Source organism: Chrysochloris asiatica, unplaced genomic scaffold, assembly GCF_000296735.1.
Source record: "Chrysochloris asiatica unplaced genomic scaffold, ChrAsi1.0 scaffold00041, whole genome shotgun sequence".
NCBI lineage: Eukaryota > Metazoa > Chordata > Mammalia > Afrosoricida > Chrysochloridae > Chrysochloris > Chrysochloris asiatica.
In genome coordinates, this window is record NW_006408559.1 from 441321 (window position 1) to 465184 (window position 23864).

The 23864-nt window shown below is 45.1% G+C and overlaps 1 protein-coding gene across 1 annotated transcript in view; it reads left to right on the forward strand.

Annotated features, from left to right (window-relative positions):
• The window catches only part of SND1 (staphylococcal nuclease and tudor domain containing 1), a 550040-nt gene that overhangs the window by 384085 nt on the left and 142091 nt on the right, over nt 1-23864 (forward strand). The window contains exon 15 of the mRNA XM_006861100.1: nt 8081-8222. Within this exon, the coding sequence (XP_006861162.1) occupies nt 8081-8222 (142 nt within the window). The remainder of the gene's footprint in view (nt 1-8080; nt 8223-23864) is intronic.

A 23864-nucleotide genomic window follows, 5' to 3' on the forward strand; every position in this document is an offset into this window, starting at 1 on the left:
GGGTATCATTGATGATGTCTGATGGATCTTGGCTGAAAGCAGAGAATACCAGGAAGATGTTTACTTGTGCTTTATTGACTATGCAAAAATCGTTTGATTGTGTGGATCATGACAAGCTATGGACAACATTGTGAATTATGAGTATTCCACAACACTTAGTTGTGCTCACGAGGAATCTGTCCATAGACCAAGACAGTTGTTCTAACAGAACCAAATAGAAAAATCTATTCTTTCACCATACTTATTCAATCTGTATGCTGAGAAAATGTTTAGAGAAGCTGAATTATATGAAGAAAAACATGGCATCAGGATTGGAGGAAGGCTCATTAACAATCTGCAATGTGCAGATGATACAACCTTGCTTGCTGAAAGCCAAGAGGACATAAAATACTCATTGATGATGATCAACAACCACAGCCTTCAGTATAGGTTGCACTTTATTGTAAAGAAACCAAAAATCCTCACCACTGAACCAATAAATAATAACATCTCTAAATGGAGTAAAGAAGTTGTCAGTGACTTCATTTTGCTTCTATCAGTCATCAACACTCACAGAAGCAACAGTCAAGAAATTAAATGACGTATTGCATTGGGCAAATCTGCTACACAAGACCTTTTTAAAGTGTTGAAGAGCAAAGATGTCATCTTGGGGACTAAGGTGAGCCTGGCCCAAGCCATGGTATTTTCAATAACCTCATATGCATGTGAAAGTTGGGCAGTGAATAAGGAATCCCATAGAAGACTTGATGCATTTGAGTTATGGTGTTGGAGGAGAATATTGAAAGTGCCATGGGCTGCCAAAAGAACAAATAGTAGATCAGTGTTGGAAGAAATACAGCCAGAGTGCTCCTTGAAAGCCAGGATGGCCATACTTCATCTTTTATACTTGGGACATATTGTCAGGAGGTACCAGTCACTAGAGAAGGACATCATGTTTGGTAAAGTGGAGGGTTGGAGAAAAAGAGGAAACCTCCCAATGAGATGTATTGGCACGAAGGCAGCATCAATGGTAGTATCCTAAATTTTCACAATTAACCTTGTTTACAGTTACTTACAACTGATCAGATAACCCATCCCCCACTTTCTCTTAACCAGGCTCATCAGAAAGAAAAAAAAAAAAAATTTAATTGAAGTTTACAGTGACTATGGCTAGAAAGAAGTTTTGGTGTGGTGCTGCAGGATAAGCACTGGACTGCTAACCTCAAGGTTGGCGATTCAAATCTACCAACTACTCCTTGGAAACCTTATAAAGGGTCACTATGAGTGGGAACCAACTCTGCAACACTTAACACCACCAACAACAGCACATGGCTAGAAGAGACATTAAATAATTCACCACACCACACGTACATAGCATTGCTATGAGTTAGAACCTATTCAACTGTCAGTTTGATCCATAAGGTTGGCGGTTCAAACTCACCAGCCACTCTTCGGAAACCCATTACTGGGTCACTATGAGTTGGAACCGTCTGGATGGTACTTAACAACAGCATGGTTTGTTCGGGAGCCTAGGCAGTGTGAAAACTACCTGTGCAATGAAAAAGACTTCTTGTTTGTTTATTCCAATTGAAGGCAATATTGGTAGAGATCATCAAAAACCACAGCTCATTTATCTATTTGGATTCTCAAAGCCTAACATCAAGGTAGCACCTGAAAACTATGGGAAATATATTCCTGGGCCTCATGTAAATTAGCCACAGCATACATAGACAAACTGAGGATGGGCAGAAAGGTTTGATGTTTCATGTCAGTCTGTGAAATGAAGCTTTCTGTGTCACACATCCTAGTGTTGTAATCTCTAAGTCTGAGACCTTTGCTCTTTATTCTTAAAAATATATGTTGTAATTACAAAGTCCTAAAGAAACATTTAATTTCACTAAATCTCTCAGTAGACCCTGCTTCAGGATTATTGGAGGCGAGTTTAAAATGTCATTCAATGACATCCTTAAAATTTCCTAGTGGCACAAACGGTTATGCAGTCTTCAGACAATCTAAAGGCTAGCAGCTGGAAACCCACCCAGTGATCCCATGGGAGAAAGACGTGGCCATCTGCTTCCCATAAAGGTTGAAACCAAGAAACCCTAGGGGACAGTTCACTTCTATCACTTGGTGTTGCTAAGAGTCAAAATCGACTCAACAGCACCTAACAACAAAATCAACACGATCTACTTGCCATCCTCAGACTTTTAAACCCAAAGTCAACAGCCATTGAGTTGATAATGACTCACATCAACCCTACAGGTGGGTCTGAACTGCTGACCTTTCGGTTAGTGTCACCACGGTGCCACCAGAGCTCCTTTCAATCCCTTGAAAAATAAAACTCAACTGTCATTGAGTAGATTCTGACTCATGGCAGCCCTCTATCTAGGGTTTCTGAGAAATCTATGGGAGTAGACAGCCTCATCTTTCTCCTGTGGAGTGACTCATGGGTTTGAACTGCTGACCTTGCAGGTATCAGCCCAACACTTATTCCACAGTGCCACTAGGGGAGAGTCTAAACACTTCTCCACTTTATTTCTTTTCGTAGTCAAGTTTTCTCTTACATAACCTTTTACCAGAACCTTAGAAATGAGTGTAAGAAACTGAAGCATGTTTTTATACTTGAACAACATGACATCTATTTGATAGTAATACAGTCAGAATTCCTAAGATAAATAATTGTTGTTAAGTCGGTTCCGACTCATAGCGACCCTCTATAGGGTTTCCAAGGAGCAACTAGTGAGCTTGATCTGCCCACCTTGTGGTTCAAGCCGATTTTGCAGTCCAGCACATAAACCTGCATTGCCATACCAGGACTCATTGGTGGTGTTGCTATGTGCTGTGGAGTTGGTTCCGACTCACAGTGACCCTATACATGGTTTCCGAGGCTGTAAAGCTTTATGTGAGCAGAAAGCCTCATCTTTCTCCCACGGAACTGCTGATAGTTTCAAACTGCTGACTTTGAAATTAGCAACCCAGCTCGTAACCACTACACTACCAGAGCCACAATACCATGCTAAATTAACAGGGAATGATTTATAGCTACAGCCCTGTCACCCAAGGGAACTTGGCAATCTGCCTTACTTGTCCTTTCTTTGGAGCACTATAACAAATATTCGAGAATTATTGTATCGAAAAGGAGCATGCCAAGCAAAAGAAGCACTGGGGTGGTATGTGAGCTAACAAAAGAAGACAGACACCATTGTGCAACTCTGACTGTGGTCCAAAAGAGCTGTTTCCGTATAATTGACTTTATAAGAACTTCCCATTCCTAAGTCCTGTCAGCATGAATGTCACTGCCTTCTCTTCCCTAGCAAGCATAGCATTTCATCCCAACACTTGCCTCAACAGAAGCTAGGATGGACTAATGGCACATGGCAGACATAAGTCCCTACAACTCCGAGACCAGACAATGTGATGGTGCCTGGGTACCACTACCAACTGCTCTGGATGGGACCACATTTGAGGGTCCCAGAGAAAGAGAGAAAATGTGGAACACAACTCAAATTAAAATAAAAAAGACCATGTTTACTGGTCACAAAGGTGTAACTGGAAGAACCTGAGATTATGACCCCCGACCACCCCTCAGGTGTGGAAAGGAACTCTCCTCATGGCCCAGTCTTCACCCAAGCAGTCGATAGGTATATGGAGGTGGACTATACTAGTAAGGGACGTTCATCATGGAATGGCTAGTCATTCAAAATCAAAAGGGCAACATTTTCCTAAGGAAACAATTGAGAAGCGATGGGAAGGTGGATGGAATACAATGTTGTTGCAGGGACGGGATTGCAATCATTGAGCTGAAACAAAGTAAAGGACTTGTTGAATGTAAAACAAATGATCTTGTTTGTACACCTTCACTCAATTCACAATAAAAAGGTTTTTATTTAAAAAAAAAAAAAAGAAGAAGAAGCTAGGAGCTCCATGTTGAGTCATGTAACTTTTCCTCCGAAGTAAATATGGCCAGTGCTGGACAGCTTTTAGGATTGGCTCTCCTGCCTTCAGTTGTCATTGCTGACTTTCAGCTCTCATCTTTGCCATGATAAATGCCATGTCCTCTTCTCACTGCTGCCTGCCATACATCTTTTCAGGAATAGGGCTGTTGAGCTGTCGGTTGAAGCTTAGGAAGACTCAAGAACATGTGTTGATTTCATCACATGGATAACAATACAGTTTCTTTGCTTTTCCTTCATTCTCAGTTCGAGTATCTGTCCTGATAAAATAAACATGTAGCCAGCAAAGGCAAGATTCTGCAGCAGCAAGTTGATCTATTCTGTATGATGCATCTTTCTGTCGTAGTAAAGACTTCTAGCTCGTATTTGTGTTAAAGGCATACCTGTGTGTTTGTTCATGTGTTCATGTGCTGTCGTTACTCCTATAAGCACCTTTTTGTCCCCCCATATAAATACATCTAAAAAGACACTGATGGCAGAAATCTTATTTCTGAAAAATAAGAATTAACTCTAGTCCTGAGGGAAAAGGCCAAAAAAGTCCTTCTCTTCATAAACATTAAGTTGCCTCATGATTTGTAATAATCAATTTGATAATTGTTGTTGACTTACTGACTCGGTTCATGAATAATGGCCCAGATTTAGACTAGTATGGCAAAAGGATTTTAATCAGGTAGAGCTTTCTTTCCCAAAGAGCATTTGTCTTGCTTGACTGTTCTGGACTTCAGCCAGCTGCCAGCGAGACACTTCCTACCGTATATGTATATAGTAGAATGAGTGTCCTTTAAGTGTGCATTGGGGGCGTTTCCAGCCCACTAAAGCTCATTGTTACCTTACCTTTTACCTGTGTGCCATTAGAGGCACTGAGAATGGATGACTGTCTCTCCTTCCTCTGAGAAGCTGTTTGAAGGGAAGGATGAATCTCATTACTATAAATACTGTTTTCATCCCAGCTTACCTCACTGCTTCTGAATGAGGAGCCCCTTTGGCTGCTGTGGAAACTCTCAAATACTTGATGGCTTGTTAAATTTTCATTATCTAATGTGCATTAATTCAGATACAATAGCCTGGTTGCTAGGAGAAGATCTGCTGGGGAGGAAGAGCCTGGTGGAATGTAGCCTGTGCCCTGGGAGTCTGGGAAGTGTGCAGAACTTGCTGTCTTGAGAGGGAGTTGACGGTTCTGTTGGCTGGAAGCCCATCCACTCTTGCCCCCATACGTGATGTTATTATTTGGAGGTCTGCTTACTCTGTCGTCTATTTAATGGGCCTGAGAGGCTGAAAGGACTCGAAAACTTAGCTCCTCTAGTGGAGAGCTCTGACACTGGAAATGTCCACCATGTGGTATCTTGAAAGGACAATGCCTAGGCTTTGTGTTGATGCGTGAGAAAAGTTTAGAAAGTGCTTTGCTGTTTTGTGTATTTTTATGGTTTCTATAATTATTTGAGGAGTCATAGGATTGCACTCCACCACTCATCTGTCAGTCTGTCGTACTTTGGTGGCTTGTGAGTTGCTGTGATTCTAAAAGCTATGCCACAGGTATTTTAAATACCAGCAGGGTCACCCATGGTGGACAGGTTCCAGATGAGCTTCCAGACGAAGACAGACTAGGAAGAAGGAGTGACGAACTGCTTCCGAGTATGTAGTCATAGAAACCTTATGAATAGCAGAGAAACAGTCAGATATAGTGCCGGAAAATGAGCCCCTCAGGTTGGAAGGCACTCAAAATGCGACTGGGGAAGAGTTGCCTCCTCAAAGTAGAGTTGACCATGATAAAGAGATTGGAGTAAAGCCTGTGGGAGAAAAGCCCATGGGACCTTCATTTGCTGATGGGGAACAACTCAAAATGAAGAGAAACAGCTGGAAACATTCATTAATAATCGGAACATGGAATGTACGAAGTATGAATCTAGCAAAATTAGAAATTGTCAAAAATGAAATGGAATGCCTAAATATCAATATCTTAGACATTAGTGAGCTGAAATGGACTGGTATTGGCCATTTTGAATCTGATGACCACATGGTTTACTATGCCAGGAATGACAAATTGAAGAGGAATGGTATTGCATTCATCGTCAAAAAGAACATATCCAGATCAATCATGAGGTACAGCGCTGTCTGTGATAGGATAATATCCATGCACCTACAGGGAAGCCCAGTTAATACCACTATTATTCAAATTTACACACCAACCACTAAAGCCAGTGAGGATGAAATCTGTATGCTGAGCAAATAATCCGAGAAGCTGTGTTCTATGAAGAAAAACATGGCATCAGGATTGGAGGAAGACTTATTAACAACCTGCGATATGCAGATGATACAACCTTGCTTGCTCAAAGTGAAGAGGACTTAAAACATGTACTGATGAAGATCAAAGAGCACAGCCTTTGGTATGGATTACATCTCAATGTAAAGAAAACAAAAATCCTCACCACTGGACCAATAAACGACATTCTTATCAAAGGAGAAAAGATTGAAATTGTCAAGGACTACATTCTTCTTGGATAAATTAACAACACTCATGGAAGCAGCAGTCAAGAAATCAGATGATGTACTATTGCATTAGGCAAACCTACTGCACAAGACCTAATGCATTAGGCAAATCTACTGCACAAGACCTTTTTTTTTTTTTTTTCCTTTTAAAGTTTTTATTGTGAATTATGTGATAGTTTACATGGGAGAACATTAGCTTTACATTCATTCTATCGTATATCATTTCATTGCCACAGTTACAATCCCGTCCATGCATCCCCCTGCAAGCCTGCCGCCCCCACCCCCACCCCGACTGCCAGCACACAGCCCCTCTCCCTCTCTGGGTCTAGAGTCCCCAGTTGCTCCATCTCTCCAGGTCATCATCTCTGTCTCCATCTCTTGCATCATTGCTTCTCTGGATAGGGTCCCACACAATGTTCTTCTTCCTCGGTGGTCCCAGGGATCTCTGTTCCTGGGTTGCAAAGTCAACCACTTCCCTCCTTTTGCTACAAAACGTCTACCTTTACGTTTCCAACCCTCACAGTCAGTCCTGAGAGCAATTCTTCAGTATTGTACCATAAGAGTCTTATCCCTATCTCCTTTCATCAGCCCTGTCCAGACAGATTGGATACCTCTCAGTGGTGATTCTACCTTCCCCTGTGCCCTCTAGATGTAGGTTCCCTCTTGAAAGCATGTAAGCCAGTCACAAGAACTTTTTTGTGTTGAAGAGCAAAGATGTCAGTTTGAGGACTAGGGTGTAACTGACCATGATATTTTCATTAACCTCATATGCATGCAAAAGCTGGACAGTGAATAAGGAAGACTGTAGAAGAATTGATGCATTTGAGTTATGGTGTTGGAGGAGAATATTGAAAGTGTCATGGGCTGCCAAAAGAACAAATAGATCTATGTTGCAAGAAGTGCAGCCAGTGTGCTCCATGGAGGCCGGGATGGCCAACCTTCGTCTCTCATACTTCAGACATTGTCAGGAGGGACCAGTTGCTGGAAAAGGATATCATGTTTGGTAAGGTGGAGCGTCAGAGAAAAAGAGTAAGACCCCCTGCAAGATGGATTGGCAAAGTGGCAGCATCAGTGGGCTCAAGTGTGACAACAATTGTGAGGTTGGCCCAGGACCGGACAGTGTTTTGTTCTGTTGTATATAGGGTCGCTATGAGTTGGTACCACCTCGATGGTACCTAACCATAACAACAAAGGAGTGCGCTCAGCTGCTAACCAAAGGTCAACCATCCAAACCCACTGGTCACTCAGTGGGAGAAGGGTGTGGTAGTCTGCATTCATACAGATTTGCAGCCTTTATGAAAGCCCTTTAGGAAACCTTTGTGGGGCAGTTCCACCCTTGTCCTGTAGGACCGTTATGTGTTGGAATCAACTCTCTCTCAATGGGTTTTTGTTTTGTTTCTTATTTAATAACTGTTTGTACTGATGTGGTGTGGTATTTGTCTACCTGGGGTACACCCTGCTGTTCTGAGTGCCCCGGATGGCAGTGGGAATGGTATGCCTCAGGTACCACCCCTCCCAGAAAGGCACACAGAGCAGGACTTGCTATATGGGAGCACCAGGAAAGCAAGGCTTTCCCCCTCAAGCCTGTGAAACAGTGAACTCTGAGTGTGAGCTTAGGTTTCGGTACTTTTCTAGTGATTCTTCTTGTTTTCCTTCCACAGGATACCCAAAAAGCCAAGCAGTTCCTGCCCTTTCTCCAGCGGGCAGGCCGCTCTGAAGCTGTGGTAGAGTATGTCTTCAGTGGTTCTCGTCTCAAACTCTATTTGCCAAAGGAAACTTGCCTTATCACCTTCCTGCTTGCAGGTAAGTCAGTCTTCTGTGTTACGTGTTACTCTGAAGAGTCTTCTCAGGGTTCATATGGTCTCCTTTGCCATGTGATTGGGTAGTATCTAGAACCCATTTAGGTTCTTTCATCTCTAGTTGGGATATGAACTCAGGATTTCATGATTTGAGCCCCTGTTACTATAGGTTCCTCACTTCCTCAGAACATCGGAGGAAAGTATCTTAAAGTGCAGATTGTAGCCCCATACAGCTTGAGTGAAGAGAGCTACTGACATAGAAAAATGGTAAACTTCTTGGCATTGCCCACTAGAGATGGACAGACAGTTCTGTCATCTAGGCCTTGAAGACACCCCTGTCACAGGCAGACCTTGAAGAATGGAGACACCCAGCGCTCAAAGCTCCTCTGGCAGTGCCATTTGTCTCTCACTTCTCTCCAGTGTCGTTAAGATAGACGTGCGTGTCTGTGCGTTACCTCCACGGCTCCTGCCCCTACAGTGCTTCTCCGCGGCACTAAGGTTGGTGCACTCGGGCCAGCCTTCCTTCCTTTGCTCACTGAATGCACATCTCTCTTATTCTATCTTTTCTAGTTGCCTCATGATTCACAGGCCAGCAAGACTGCATCTGAGCTGTGCTCTTGAAGCAATTCTACATTTATGCATTCAGGGAACAGATCGCTTCATTTCTTCTCTGCTGGCAAATAATCAAGTTATTTATTTACAGTCAGTGCCTTGCAGAGAGAGTTGGTCTTTGAGAGAAAGCTGTCATTTCACTTCACCACCCCAAGGCCTGTGCACACAGTCACTCACTCACAAAGGACACATTCCGTGGTGTCTTCCCGAGGCACATTGCCTTTTTTGTGGCTCTCTTATTGAATTCTTGAATAGATTTCACTATGGGGAAAGAGAAACGGGAGCCAGGCTTGCTGCCTCTTTTTCCTAAAAGGCATAGCTAGTTACTTCTCCGGATAAGGCCCTGACTAAATGCATTGGGTTATGTGAAGTAAGGAGGTCGCTTGCTGCTCTTGCTTGGCCATTGTCCATTCTCAGGAAGGTTCTGGCACACGGCTAAAGGGGTCATGATCACTGCCCAGTCTTGCAGGCTTGGGGGAGGAATCGAAGGGAAGGCAGTTGTAGGAAGGGAGGCTACCCTTTCTTTTGTGCAAATACAGCTTGTGGTCACCTGAGAGGTAGCGGTGTGTGCCAGGGTCCTTCCACGGAGCCGTTTGCGCCTTGCTCTTCGGATTTCTGCACTGAAGAAGTTTCTTAGCTGTGAATTCTTGCTGTTTAAGAGTTGGAGGCTCATCCTCTGCTTTACACCTGAAAAACAAAAGTTTCCTTTGGCAATGAGGAACTTTATCTTGGAGGTACGAAAAGCTCAACAGTAAGATTCTTTCAGGGAAATTTGGCCAGAGATCTCTAGGGAAAAGGAAACATTGACATTCTGGTTTCTAAACTCAAAACTCCTTGAATGGAGCAGGCTCCATGAGGTTTCCTACTGAACCTTGTCCTTTTTTCCCTTGCTTAGACACAAACAGTCTGATCCCCTAGACTCCGCAGCCACAGTTTCTCTGTGTGTATGGCATTGTTCGAAGCTTAGCAATTCAGACGGCATTCACTGAGTTAACTTACATTCTGGAAGATAGATTACACAGAGGCAACTTCATGATAAAAATATAAGCCTTTACATTCGTCTCCTGCCATGCTACATGCTCTGTTATATTATGCATTTTTCAGTTTCTTTAGAAACCTGGCAAGGGTACAACACATTGAAGACTCTTAAGAGAAAGCAGACCTGGGTTGAAAACCTGGTTCTAAGACAAAAAGCAGACAGCTTTCAAGATGCTGTGTACCCTCTTCTAGTCTTGTTTTTTACGTCAGTTACCTGGAGATGGTTTCTTGCCTCTCAGGATGCTTGTGAGTTTAATGAGATAAGCCTGCCATAAACTAGATGGTCAGTAAATACTTGTTTCCTTCCCTTAACAAAGACCTAGTGATTCTCTAGCCAGATCTTTCTATAATTACTTAGGGCCCAGTTGTTCCAGTCAGCTGCTATGTAATGCCCATAGAATACACACCGCTCCACCTGAAGGCACTCAGCAACCCTAGCTTCCCCACTTCAATGCCTGCAGGCACTGCACTCTACTAATTTCATACCCAGAGTCAGTCAGTCAGCTTTACCTGCTCTGTGGGCTGGGAAGTCACGGCTCGTGCTCTGGCTCTTGGTTCTGCTGCTGCTCTTCCTCTGCCCCTCCTTCAATGTCACAGGTCTCTGTCCTTGGGGTGAGCGGGTTCATTGCACAGGGGCCTCAGGGTCCACAGGATACACTCCACTCATGGCTCTGCCTTCTTGATGGTAGTCAGATACCCACCGCTGCTTCTGAGATGGTTCCTTTTAAACCCAGGCTAGTGGGTTCCAATTTTTACTTGAATGAACTCTGTCCATTAGAGTTGATTAGAATGAACTCTGCTGACATCCACAGCTGAATCATGATGTCCTATCAGTATCTTCTCCCACCTTCAGTACTAAAGTAAGAGAAAGTTTTAGGGCTCAGTAATTGGTTTGGCTTTGGACATGTAATATTGAAGATATTCATGGACTATACAGGTAAGAATATCAGAGATCGCATTCAGTTAGACAGTTGGGGCAAAATCTCTGGTTGGGGAGTCAAGAGCATACAGGCGGTATTTAGTACCATTTCAGTACTTGGAGGACAGGCTTAGTAGAAATGAATGCACACCTTGGAATGGAAAACACCAGACTTTGAAGTGTGGCCTTAAGGAGTTACATAGGAATAGAGAAGACACGGAGCCCTGGTGTGGCGCCAGAGAATAAGCACTCGACCTCAAGGTCAATTTGAATTGCAAGGTTGGTGGTTCAAACTCACCAGCCGCTCCTCAGAAACCCTATACAGGGTTGCTGTGAGTCGGAATCAACTCATTGGCACACAACAAGAAGAGAAAACCTTGTCAAAGGATGAGAAGTAGAAACACGGGATTCTCTTCTGGAAGCCAAAGAAGGAAGGAACTTCAAGGAGTCTGCAATGTCAGGTTTTATGTAAAAGATCAAGTCGATAAAAACTCTGAAATGGCTGCATACTATTAATCAGTTACTAAGTCACAGCTGACCTGTCTGTGAAGTTGCATCTAAGTTAGTCAGGTGAAGACAGATTACAGGTGATTGAGGAGGAAATGTGGGAATTGAGAAACAGAATGGTCAATGGTGACTCGTCACAGAAACCTAGCTGAGAATGGGAAAGGAGAGCAGAAGAGTGAAAACTTAAGGGTCAAGGTAACATTCCAAGGATGTCAGCATCTTTAGTGTTTTTATATCTGTAATTCTTATTTGAGATAGGAGCAGACAGTGACATGCGCAGTTAGAGAAGACATTCAATATACCTATTATTGTCATAATACCAATTATAGAATATAAAGCTTGACAAAATCTTCTTGGCAAATAAAGATATAAAAAAGATGGAGTGAGAAAATAATTCTAGGAACTATGAGTAAAGAAATGAGAAGCACTGACTTGAATTCTAAAAAGGCGCTAAGAGAGGATATAAGGGGTAATTAATACAACAGTGGCCCAGAGGGGAGACTGAATGGATGCAGTGGGTGGTGGGCATCTCTAGAGGGGAGATTTGAGACCAACTACAAATCTGAAAGCGAAGGTAGGTTACAGACGCCATGCCTTTGACTAAATGACTGTGGTTTTTACTGTGAAGATTGGTGGTTTCATAAAAGTGACAGCAGGGTTGGAAAAGATGCCAAGGGACAGGGGATATAGGACCTGTCCTGAAACTGGTTGAAGAGCCTATTGAGATTAGAAATCGTGAATCTTGCAGGATAATTTACCAACCTTGTCTGTGTGTTCTCAGTACTGTGGCATTCATGTGTGGGGATTAGGGAGGTGAATCTATGCTGAGAGTTGTGAAGAAGACTAGCAGGTCCCAAAGAGTGAGGGTGCTGTTGAGTCACCAACAGTGGGTGCCATCCAGGCTAAGGAGTACAGTGAAGCCAGAGAAGGGATGATCAACAAGGACAGAATCAGAACAGGAGAGCCAGTTGACTAGAGACTCATGTCTGGTAGGATTATGGGCAGACTTAGTATTTGACCTGGAAAAGTTCCCTTGAATTTCATTCTCTCCGCTGTGAACTGGCCATAATGACACATGGCTTGCCAAGAATATTGAGATTACAGATAATAAGTATATAATGCTTATCACAGTGCCTGATACACTAGTGTGGATGCTCAGTAAATATTAGCTGTTTTACTTCTGAGTATTACTGTGGTAAATTTGGATGGATTTTCCACATGGATCTTGAAATAATCCAAATGGAATGGATAGTGTATGCCATCCAGGCAATTCATAGCGACCCTGTGAGGCAGAGTAAAACAGTCCCGTAGGGTTTAAGCGGTAAGCTTTACAGGAGCAGATGGCCAAGTCATTGCTCACAAGGAGAAGAGGAGTCATTGGTGAGTTCGAACCATCAACCTTTTTAGCTAACAGCCATCCGCTGAACCATCATGTTACCAGGGCTCCATAAAGGAGTGACTTAATGGACTTAGTGGACCACACACGTAAGAGATAGAGTAGTGGGAGTTAATAAAATCAGGAGATAGTACTTCTAAGAGCCTGGGATTTTACATACACGTGGTGGTGCTGGTGGTGGTTGTGTGTCACAGACACCGAGGCTGTAAGTCTTTATGGGAACAGAAAGCCTCATCTTTCACCCATGGAGCGGCTGGTAGATTTGAACTGCTGACCTTGAGGTTAGTAGCCCAACACATAACCCACTGCACCACCAGGGCTCCTTTTACATGCGTATTATTATTAGGTGCCATCTAGTTGGTCCAACTCATAGTGCCCCTCTACAGGATTTCCAAGGAGTGGCTGGTGGGTTTGAATCACCAACATTGCGGTTAGCAGTCCGTTGCTGATCCTGCAGCACGGTTACAGACACACACAGGGTTGCTATTTGGAAGAAACCTGGAGCTATTGACACCCAGTATCTCTCTGGCTTAGGATATATGCGGAGGAAACAGCCTTCTCTTAAAGCTAGTTCCTGGAAGGAAGTGCTCCGTGGAAAAGTGAGGTCACACAGAGAGTTTGTGTCGTGTGTTGATGTCATACTGTGACCAGTGGGACAAGAAGTCCAAAAAGACACGCAAACATTTTGCTCTTACATAGTGGTAGCCTTCTGTCAATCTCTTTCTCATGGTTGGGGTAAAGGCTAGTCTGAAGATCTTTTTAAGACTTGGTTCTTAAGTTTTAAAACCCTGTATAGGGTCATTGTGAGTCAATCTGACTCGACAGCACTTGATAACGACAACAAATTAATCAGATTAAGGAGCTCTGGTGGCACTGGGATGAGCATCCTACTGCTAACCTACAAGGTCCTTAAGGCTCCTTAGTTAATTGTTGGGTTCAAACCCACCAGTTTCTACTAAGGAGAAAAATGAGACTTTGTGCTCCCCTAATGATTTCCCGTCTCAGAACCCTTGTGGGTAGTTTTCCACTTCCCTGTTGCATCGCTATGAACCAGGAGGAACTCAATAGCAATGGGGTTTGATTTTGTTTTTACGCTAATTCTTGCTTTTCTTCATTAATCCAAGAGATGGATTTTTCATCCAAACAGGATAGACTTGAAGGGCGGGCAGTTAGTTTCCGGGCACTGGTAAATGTAGAGGTGCATGGCTTTCCATGGCTGTTAGTCTGTCTGGAGAGAACTAGTATCAAACTGCCCACTGGGGGTGGCTTCTGCTACAAAGCTGTGAGTTTGTCCCAGCAAACCTTTCCTTCCTGTTAATGACTAGGCTCCACTCAGCCAAGAGGAGAGGGTAGCTCTGAAATTGACTATAGGTACCTGGGTTTCCTTTCTCCAATTTTCCTTCCGCAACCCCTTTCTGGGACCACCCCCTAAACTCACAGAGCTGTACTTGGTAATTTAGTTCATTCTAGATCATTTTGTGTTTGAAAGATTTAAAGAAAAATTTCAGGACTTCCTGAATCCTGTGTAAAATGTATATATCTTTTGGGTTCTCTACCTAATAGTGGTTACGAATTGGGCAGTGAACCTTAAGATCAGAAGTTCGAAACTACCAGCTGTTCCGCGGGAGAAAGATGAGGCTTTCTGCTCCCATAAAGATTACAGCCTTGGAAACCCTGACAGAGTCTCTATGAGTCAGAACCAACTCCACAGCACATAACAACACCTAACATATCCATTGTTGACAAACCCCAGATATACCTATTGTGGCTTTATCCAGCAGGACACTGACCCTCTTGGTACAGCTTAGCAGATATCTGAGGAATGCTCGCCACACCATGGAAGACAGGCATTCTGCCGGAACTGCTCCCTCTTTGTAGCAAGGAGGGAGTGGAGCTGGGATCCTCACAGGGAAAGTCAGAATAATTGTCCCTTTCACACTGCTCTCATTAAGCCCAGCCTTTTGGAGAGCCCTGTGGACTTCAAGGTGGGGTGGACGCTTTCCATTTTTGTGTGGCCTCTTTTGGCCAGACGGCCCCACAGCTTGATAGGGAGTGGCATTTGGCCTGAGCCAGCTGGCCCCTTTTTCACGGTTCCTGCACCCCTGTATGCGGAATGGTTGCTTGGTCAGATGGGAGAGCAGGTGGGGCAGGGAAAGTCGGCTGCAGCTAACAGGTCAGTGCCTCCTGAAAGTGCTCGCCCCTTAGTCCTCTGAGCACCTGGCTTGGGTTTGGTCGGTGAGCAGGTGACCTTACTCCATAAGAGCGGAGACTCTTCAAGGTCCTGCTGCCTGCTGCTGTGGCCGCCTGCTCTGCATGCTTACTTCCGTTTTAGAGGCAATCACAGTTGCTTCTTGTCCAGAGTGAGCAGGGACCCCAGAGTCCCCAAGTATGTGTAGAGGCATGCTTTTTCCTCATCCAGCCTTTAGTCGGCCTCCTTCTTTCCTTCCATTAGAACAAAAGCAGTTTGCCCGCTGTCTTTGCTTTCCGTTTACTTTCACCTTACTATCTCTCTAGTCTAACAGGAGAGTGAGACATCTATTTGCAGATCACTTGACCGTCAGTCCACATGGATCTTGATGCACCAGTGGGCTCGGAGAATGTCTTATCCTGTTGCTGTCTCCTTTATGTTGTTGTGGTTGTTAGTTGCTGTCGAGTCCTTTTTAGCACATCGCAATCCCACGTGACAGTAGTATTGACCCCTAGGGTCACTTCCCTGTGGAGCTGCTAGTTGGCTCAAACAGACCACCTTCCTAGCAGCCCCCAGGGCTCCTTAGCTTTATGTTTAGTTTCCTTGATTTGAAATGCCTTCTTAGCTCGTGGACATTAGGGTCCTGCTGAGGGCACAGTTCACGAAGTTGTTCTGTTGGCTAAGCATGTTGTAGTTAAGTGCTGTTGAGTTGGTTCCGTGACACATAGTGACCCAATACAGGGTTTCCAAGGAGCGGATGGTGGGTTTGAACTGCCAACCTTGTGGTTAGCAGTCCAGTGTTTATCTTACAGTGCCACACCAAGCATAGTAAGTATCAAGGCAGGTGGGCAAACCGAGTGCTCTCTCCTAAATCAGAAGAGAAATAAGTATTTGAAGTTTAATGCAGAGAGTCTTGTACTGATAGATGTGGGGTCTTCTCCTGCCCGGCCTGGTGAGTCACCCTGTTTGCATCCCCATGTTCTGCAAGATGCGTGGCTGACTGCATGATGAAGAACAGACTGAGGCAGCAGGCGGTGGAGCCATGGATGTCATTCACCTTGAGTGAAACTCAAGTACAAACTCCCTAGAACAGAGCAGCCGGCTGGCAGGGGTTCCCATGTGGATCGCAGCAGGTGACTTGTAATCAACCAGTTACCTAGTCAGATGGATCGACACTAGAAAATGAGGCTTGGCTTTGCCTGCCCTTTGGCATGTTTTCTGTTTTCCCCTCTCTCTGATTAGAACTCCCCTCTGGAGCTGCATTATGGCAGGGGAGGTAATGAGAAAAGTACTAGGTGTCTGGGGCTTGATCAGTGTTGGTGGGTGTGCATGATGGGCGGGCTAAAGGTTTAGCTGTATCTTCCCACCCTTTGAACGCCTTTGACTAAAGTGCTTCGTTTCCTTCTTTCTCTTTAACATTTCTTCTCCAGGCAATCCTAATAGGAATACCAACTGCATGTTTCAGTAAACCAAAAACTTCTAATGAGAGGACGGCAGAGGGAAGGTGAACAGGAATATCTTCCTCATCTCCTGGCCCCAGGAATGGTGGATCCCCATTGATTACCAGTGCCTCCCCAAATTACACAATTAAAGCCAATGCATGTTTCAGTGAGAAATCCCATTCGGCAATCACAGAGGTGCTAATGAATCAGGCTGCTATTGTGGTTGTGTTTGCTGGGCTTCTGTACTTAATTAAGCAATTACAGGGTCTGCTAATACTTATGAATTCCTTTCAGATGCTTTAATTGAATTGCATCTTAATGGATATTTGTAAAGTGGGGTATCCTCCCTCTTGGGACTTCCCAGTTTGATTCTGTCTCCACTGCCGACTTGCTTTCAGTTGGGCCCCATAACTGGAAACCAGACTTTTCTAGGACTGCCCTTGCTCTTCACTCTTTCATAATCGCATATGAAATGTAAGAACTCTGTCCATGTCAGGAGGCTTCGGGGCATCACTTGTAGGAAAATACTCACCCGGTAAACAGTTTGGTAGAGTGTTTTTTAGTGCGGTCAAGATTTCTGCAAGCCCACTCTACGAAAGGCGCTCCTCGACAGAGCTTGTGTGTGGTACATCATTTCAGACAATACTGCTCTTGATTAGCTTTCAGTTTCGTAGCAGAGACAACTCTATGGAAAACAAACAAGGAGCAGCAACGTAAGGCCTAGCCAATACACAGGCAGCATTCCACAAGAATGCAGGGGAAAGAACAATTGATTGTGGAAAAGACTTCCGAAGGGGAGGTGGCATTGGAGCCTCAAGAAGATTGGGAGGGAACATTTTCTTTTGGCAGACTGATGTGATTCGTCTAGGCCAAACAACCTTGCCTATATCATTAGTTCTCAGGAAGAGTTGGCTCAAAGAAATGGCTGTATTCATCAATCATGTTCCCCTCTGCTTCTCTCTGGGCTGTCTGTCTCCTTCCCAGTTTCCCTGCCACCCACGAGCCCTCGGTGCTCTGCCCTCAGCTCACAGTCCCTGCAGGCATACCATCACCCCTGTGGTCGTGTGGCTGAAAGGGCAAGTTTACGATTATAGCCTGATTTTCTCCCAGCTTCAGATCATGAATCATCCCCAGAATGAGCCTCATCGTACTTGTGGGTCATTCAGTTGCATGGTTATTTAACAGGTTTTTTAGATCTACTAGGCGCTATGCTAAGAATATAGAAAAGCATATGATACAGCAAAGCAGTTATGTCCACTGAAGCGAAGAATGCGTGTTGTTGTTAGGTGACATTGAGTCAGTTCCGACCCACAGCAACCCTGTGCATAATGAATTGAAACACCAGTCCTGCACCATCCTCACAAGTGTTGCTGTGAGCCCGTTGTTGCTGCCTCTGCTTCAGTCCATCTTGTTGAGAGGTCTTCTTTTCTCTGACCCTCCATTTGACCAAGCATGATGTCCTTCTCCAAGGATTGGCTTCTCTTGATATTAAGTCTGAAGTATGAGAGACAAAGTCTCGCCTTCCTGGCTTCTCAGGAGCATTCTGACTGCACGTCTTCCACATGTTTGTTTGTTCTCCTGGTGGTCCAGGGTACTGAAATAGATGGTTTGAAGAATGTATGTTGCCATCGAGTGGTTGTGAAAAAAATATATTTTAAAAATAAATACATATATTTTCAAGTAGATATATATGATAAGGAAAATATGCCTTAAGCACCATAGAAATACAAACAACTTAGAGCTTTTATAAAACAGTATGTGTTGTGGATCTCTCTAAAAGGCCAAGACACTCCTGGTTCCTAACCCAGAAGTCTAGGACCCAGAATGATGGCCCAGTGCAGGTAGCTTGGCCCAGGGATATTCCATCAGAGGACTCATCTTTTAGGAAAGATATCAACAGACTGCAGGGGGATCAGAGGAGGGAGACTGAGAAGTGCCTGTCCTCCTTCAGGATGACTGCTGTGGCCAGGTGCTGTCAAGTCTGTTTCAACCTCTGGTCACCTTGTATATAACAGAATAGAAAAATGTCACCTGGTCCTACACTAGCTTCATGTGTCAACTGCTGTAGCCGTTGTGGTCATCCATCTCATTCAGGTTGTGCTCACTCATAATAGGAATCTAAGGGCTGCATTCTAGGATAGGCTGGTGTATTTAGGGATCAAAAAAGACAGTCTGATTTGTTCAATCGCCAGTCCAAGTACTTTCTTTGATTGAGACAGAGTATATTAAATGAAGTCATCACTAAAAGTAAGATTTGCTCAGAGTGGCTTAGTAGCAGTCACAGACCTTGCTGCTAACACACTTGAAGACACATCCATGCGCTCCTGCTTCCTAGTAAATTATTACCATCAGCCAGGCCTGCTTAGCATCTTGGTGTGATGCTGGTGTTCTGGAGGTGAGGGAGACAGCAAGGCCCAGAGGGCAGGTCTGTGCTAGCAAGTCCAAGGGCTCTTGGGACCTAGGTCCTGGTGGGCAGCCTGTCTTCCGTGGTGTTCGGCAGCCTCACCACCTTAGTCAGGTTCTGGCTATTGAAAACAGAAAGGTGTTGGTTTCCCTGTCAGGGCCAGGCCTCTGATGAGTCCCACATGAGCACAGAGAAGCTCTGCATCCAAATCCTTTGCCTTACACTGTCTACTCAGACTTTCCACTCATACTGATTTGGAGTTTTTAATGTAGATGAGCTAAGGACAGAATTTTCCCTCATTTATGCCTTTCAGGCAAGGCAAGGATCTAGCTAGAATAAGCTCTTCTTCCTCAGGCCTGTCCTCTGCAGAGCTAATAAGCATCAGTCAGTGGACACAGAAGGCTAAGGCCGGGCAGCTGTCCCCAGAGCTTCTTTTCAGCCCCTTCTCCTCTCCTCTGACCCAGAAGTCAGTGTGAGTCTGGGAGGCCTGTCGAGGCTGCACAAGGAGGAAAGGGAAAGGAAGGGAAGCAAATGGAATCGGATGCCTTTTCTCTCCAATACCAGCACCTGCCTCTTTGGTTGTGCCCAGATGCCTCCATTCCAGTTCCATTCCTGTGGCTTTCCCAGAAGAACAAAGCTGTGTGTGGATTGTTCAGATCCCTCTTGTCAACCCCTTGGCATTCCCCATCAACCACTTAGTCATCATGGTGGTAAGCGGTGGTGGCAGGGACTGAGCTGTGCCCCACCTGCTCTGCCCTGTGTGGGGGGAGTAGGAGGGGGGACTCTCATTTGACCGGCCTACTAGTAGAAAACGGTAGGGCACGGATGCAGGAGAGATGTAAATGGTTTGATAATTTGAAGTGAAAGGTAAGGGTTTTGAAATCTGGTAATGGGCTGCCCCAGGGTGAACTGTGCACGCTGCATGGAAACCTGTTGCCATGGGAACCACCTCTCCCAGCACCCCCTCCCCAAAGGTTTGACTCAGTTTTTAAAAAGAAATATAGCTCATCATCATTAAAAAACACTGTGCCCCCTTCTCCGAACCTCCAGGTTAATGCTCCCCTTAGATTCCTTCTAGAACGTTTTCCTATGGCTTCCTCAGGCCAGTGGGCAGGATTTGCCGAGGGTGGTGTCTTGACCTTTTGTATAAAACTGACACTCCTATTTGCTCAGCAAATGAGTGGAGGTTCAAGTCCTCTCCGATGCACCACAGAGGAAAAGCCTGGCAGTGTGCTTCTGAAAAAGCAGCCCTCGCAGCCCCTATGGAGCAGAGCTCTACTCCAACACACATGCCCAGAGTGAGGAACAAGCCTCAATATACCCGCCTGTTGACCTTGAAGAGCTCTGGCACTCTGTGGGTTAGGCATTGGGCTGCTAACCTCAAGATGGCTCCTCAGGAGTCAGATGTGGCTCTTTATTCCCATAACGATTTACAGTCTGGGAACGTCTGTGAGCAGTAAGGTCACCCTGAGTGGGAATCTACTCAGTGGTAGTGGGTAGCAGTTGACCTTGAGAAAGGAGCCCTGGTGGCACAGTGGTTAAAGTGCTCAGCTAAGTTAAAGGATGACGGATTGAACCCATCCGCCATTCTGCAGGAGCAAGATGAAAACAGATCTCTTCGGTTTGTTTAGGTGGTTTTTTTTTAACCAAAGTTAGATGACCTTTTGCTGGTGTTAAGATAAATGAGACCTTCTTTTCTGGGCTTCTGGATTTCCCTTGTTGTACACTTACTTGACAGTTGCATGCCTGAAGAAACCCAGTAACCCCCATGCTTGGCCATCATTGTCTGTGGGAAGATGTTTAAGTGGACCAGTCAGTCTGCAATGGTGGAGAAGCTCCTGTTTTCCTGCCCTGTGCCTCCTTTTCGTGAGGGGGTGCATCTGCTAGTGATTTTTCTAGGGTTAATTTGGGTGTTTTTATTTTTAAATTGGAACATGGTGTCTGTCTCTTCTCTGTGTGTGTTTTGGATGCAGCCCCTGTGCTAGGCATGCGGTTATTAACTCCACTGATCTACCAGTGTGCTCATTAGCATTTGCATTCTAAATTACAAGCTAGAGCAGACGACATTTATGCTATATTTGTACCATTGCCTTCTTCATGAATGATGTCGTATGTGCAGGGAATGCAGAAATAACTCCTCAAGGCCCTGAGGTATTTTAGTCTCTTCCAGCAAACTGCTGTTTTCTTTTTTACTCTTGATTCTCATTGTCTGATAGGAATTTTTTTTGTGTGTGTGTGTGTGTTTTTGAAATTCATTTCCAAGTTTAGATCTGTTTGTGAGTGCTGCTGATTGGGAAATGCTAACGACAGACTAACCCTTCCTATCAAAATAGACTCCGTAAGTGTGGCCATCTTCCCCTCCTCACGTGGTACTCCTTGTTGGCTGCCACTTGGTTGGGGAGGAGAGAACTTTCTCCTGCAGTTTGCTGGGTGGGAAGACATGCTCATGGCTCCTGGGTCTTTTTTAAAGTCATTTAATCAGTGGTTATTTCTTCCCACCTGTTGCTGCTTGGCACGGCGAGGGGAGCAGTAAGGAACTCAGGTTCGCCTTCAAAGAGCATGTTTTTGGCATAGCACGTGGATACTGCACTGCAGCGCAGAACGTAATTAACTACTGGATGGTGTGACACCAGGTTAGAGGTGGGCTTCTTAAGGGTGAGCTTGCCTGGAAGTGAGTCGGTCCTGTGGTGCATCAGATGCGCTCAGTCATACGGATCAGGGAGCTGGGGGTATGGAGTCTTCAGGCTTTTCTCGCTTTGCTGGCCCTGTTCCTTGGCTGGTTTGTGGAAGCAGATTAGGGCAAAAGGCAGAACCTGCTTTCCTGTCATTGGGTTGTCTTGGTGAAGTCTGTCACGTGCAATATGGCATGCAAAATCCAGGGAAGTTAACCCTGGAAATCATAGAGTGAACTGTGAGCAGGAAAGCAAAAACTCTGCAGTCAAGAGAAACCATTTGTATTTCCCTCTCCTCAGTACCTGTGGCCCTATGCCACCCTCATGCTGTCAGTTAGCTGCTGGAATAGCCTTTGAGGCTGGCGATCCAAGTTCAGGTGACGTGCAAACAGTTAACAGGTTCGGCTGCTAACCAAAACGTTTGCAGTTCAGTCAACCCAGAAGCACCTTGGAAGAAAAACCTAGAGATCTCCTTCCCTTATGGAGTCAGAGTTGACTTGACGATAACCAGCGTTGTCACCAGAACTTTTAATAGGAAAGATGGAATGACCCGGCATGGTAATGGCATTCTGAGCCTGGTCTCCAGCTTTTGCATGCGAGGCTGACCTCACAGTCAACACTGCTGTGTTCCACTCACAGACCTCCTTCTTCCCTAAACTGGAGCTCTGACTCATTAGAGTGAGTGCTGGGATGTAGGTAGCTCTGGTCCTTCAACATAGCAGCACTTAAGCAGTGCCAGATTCAGCCTCAATTTGGTACCTAATTATGTGTTTACTTCCTTTGACTGTATTACTATTCGTGTCATAATTTCTTACCTGGAAGCTCTGCTGATTCAGAATTCAGAACCCAACACAAAGTCATGGAAGGGATCAGCTGCTCCAGTGTCTAAGAATAATCCAAGGCTACTTCCTACCTCATCTTCACTTTGAAAACTTGATGGGCAAGATGAAGTTCATAAGAAATCATTGCCTACCTGTGTGTTTCATCTGTTCCATGGAGATATTCTTCATTTTTGGCACACTCAGTGTTTCGTCCTGTATGCTTGGACTTCCATGAGTTTTGGCCTCCAAACATGGCTTTTCCTTTTAGTCTTTCCTTTCTTTTGGTCTCTCTGCCTGTTACCCACCAACATTGTCCTCTAGAAACTAAGTTGTGCTTAATAATGCGAGGCTGTTGAGCGTGGAGGAGATGAGGGGTCCCTGGTGATGTTGTGGTGGCAAGGCCAAGCAGGAGGTGCGGGGGTCTACCTCCCCTGCACCATGAGATAAAGGTACATTTGGGTTGTGTGGCAGCAGGCATCTCAATGACACTTCAGATGTCATTCAGTAACGCTTATAAATGCTACTTATTCGGGCTGATGAAAGCGGCTGAGACAAACAGCTCACTAAAGAGCCCAAGAAACCCAGGGACTCGCTTTCATATTTTCCTCACCTTGGTTATCCAGGTGAAGGGTTGATTGCTGCCAGTCACTGCCACCCTGCTGGGCTGGCACTCCCAAGGAGGGGGCAAGGCTTCCCTGCCTTCCCCCAGCTGCCAGGCCACCCGCCCTCTCCCAGCACTCGGGCGCCTACCTCCACTATGTCACTGGCTTCTGACAGAAACCTTGAATTAAGTGGGTTAGGAATAAACTGCTTGAATGCTTGTGCAGATAGCTTCTCTTCCCAGCTATCTGAAGTGCTTTTTGAAATACACGGGAGCCCTTTGTAAGCCGCTCTATAAGCTGTGGCTCCATTGTGCCGCTCTCCGGCAGCCAGCGGGTCTCTAACCTAAGTAATGTCTTCTTGGCTCCAGGCCAGTGCTTGGTATTGGAACCTCGCGTCAGCAGCAAAGCCGCCCACCAGAGTCACTAGCAGCTGTTGCAGGTTGGAGGATTTGCAGAAATTGAGATTGCCGTTCCCAGATATTGGCACTCTCCTAGTGATGAATGGCCGAGTTTGTATGCTTTCCTTCGGCCTTTTCTTTGCAACCCTCTATTGTGGTCCCTGGTCAATGGTCCCGTTGTGGAGGAGGGCGGCTGAATGGAGGGCTGAGTGGCCTGCCTCTACCGCCAGGCCCTCCCTCCTTTGGCCTAAACTGAGACCTTCATAATAGCTCTTTGATCCCCTGAGCCAGCCCTTAGGCCAAGAATTTGGTGGCACATAGCACAGATGCCAAGGGCACAGAATCCACGTCGAGAGGGTAGAGAAATGCACTTCACCCTGGTTTCATTACCCCAGTGCCCTTTTGCCTTCAGCTTCCCTTGTGTACTGGAAAGGCTGGTGAGTAAGACGGAAGACGGAAACGACTGATACTGATCAACTCATTAATGGTTAGTGTATTTCCTTCTGATCGGATTGCCCAAGAGTGAATATTTAGAGTGAAGGGATGCCACTTTATAATTTCTTTTTATCACAAATACCCATACATATTCTTATATGTTATGCTGAGACCAGTATGAAATGGCATCTTTCTAGCGATTAAACTCAGAA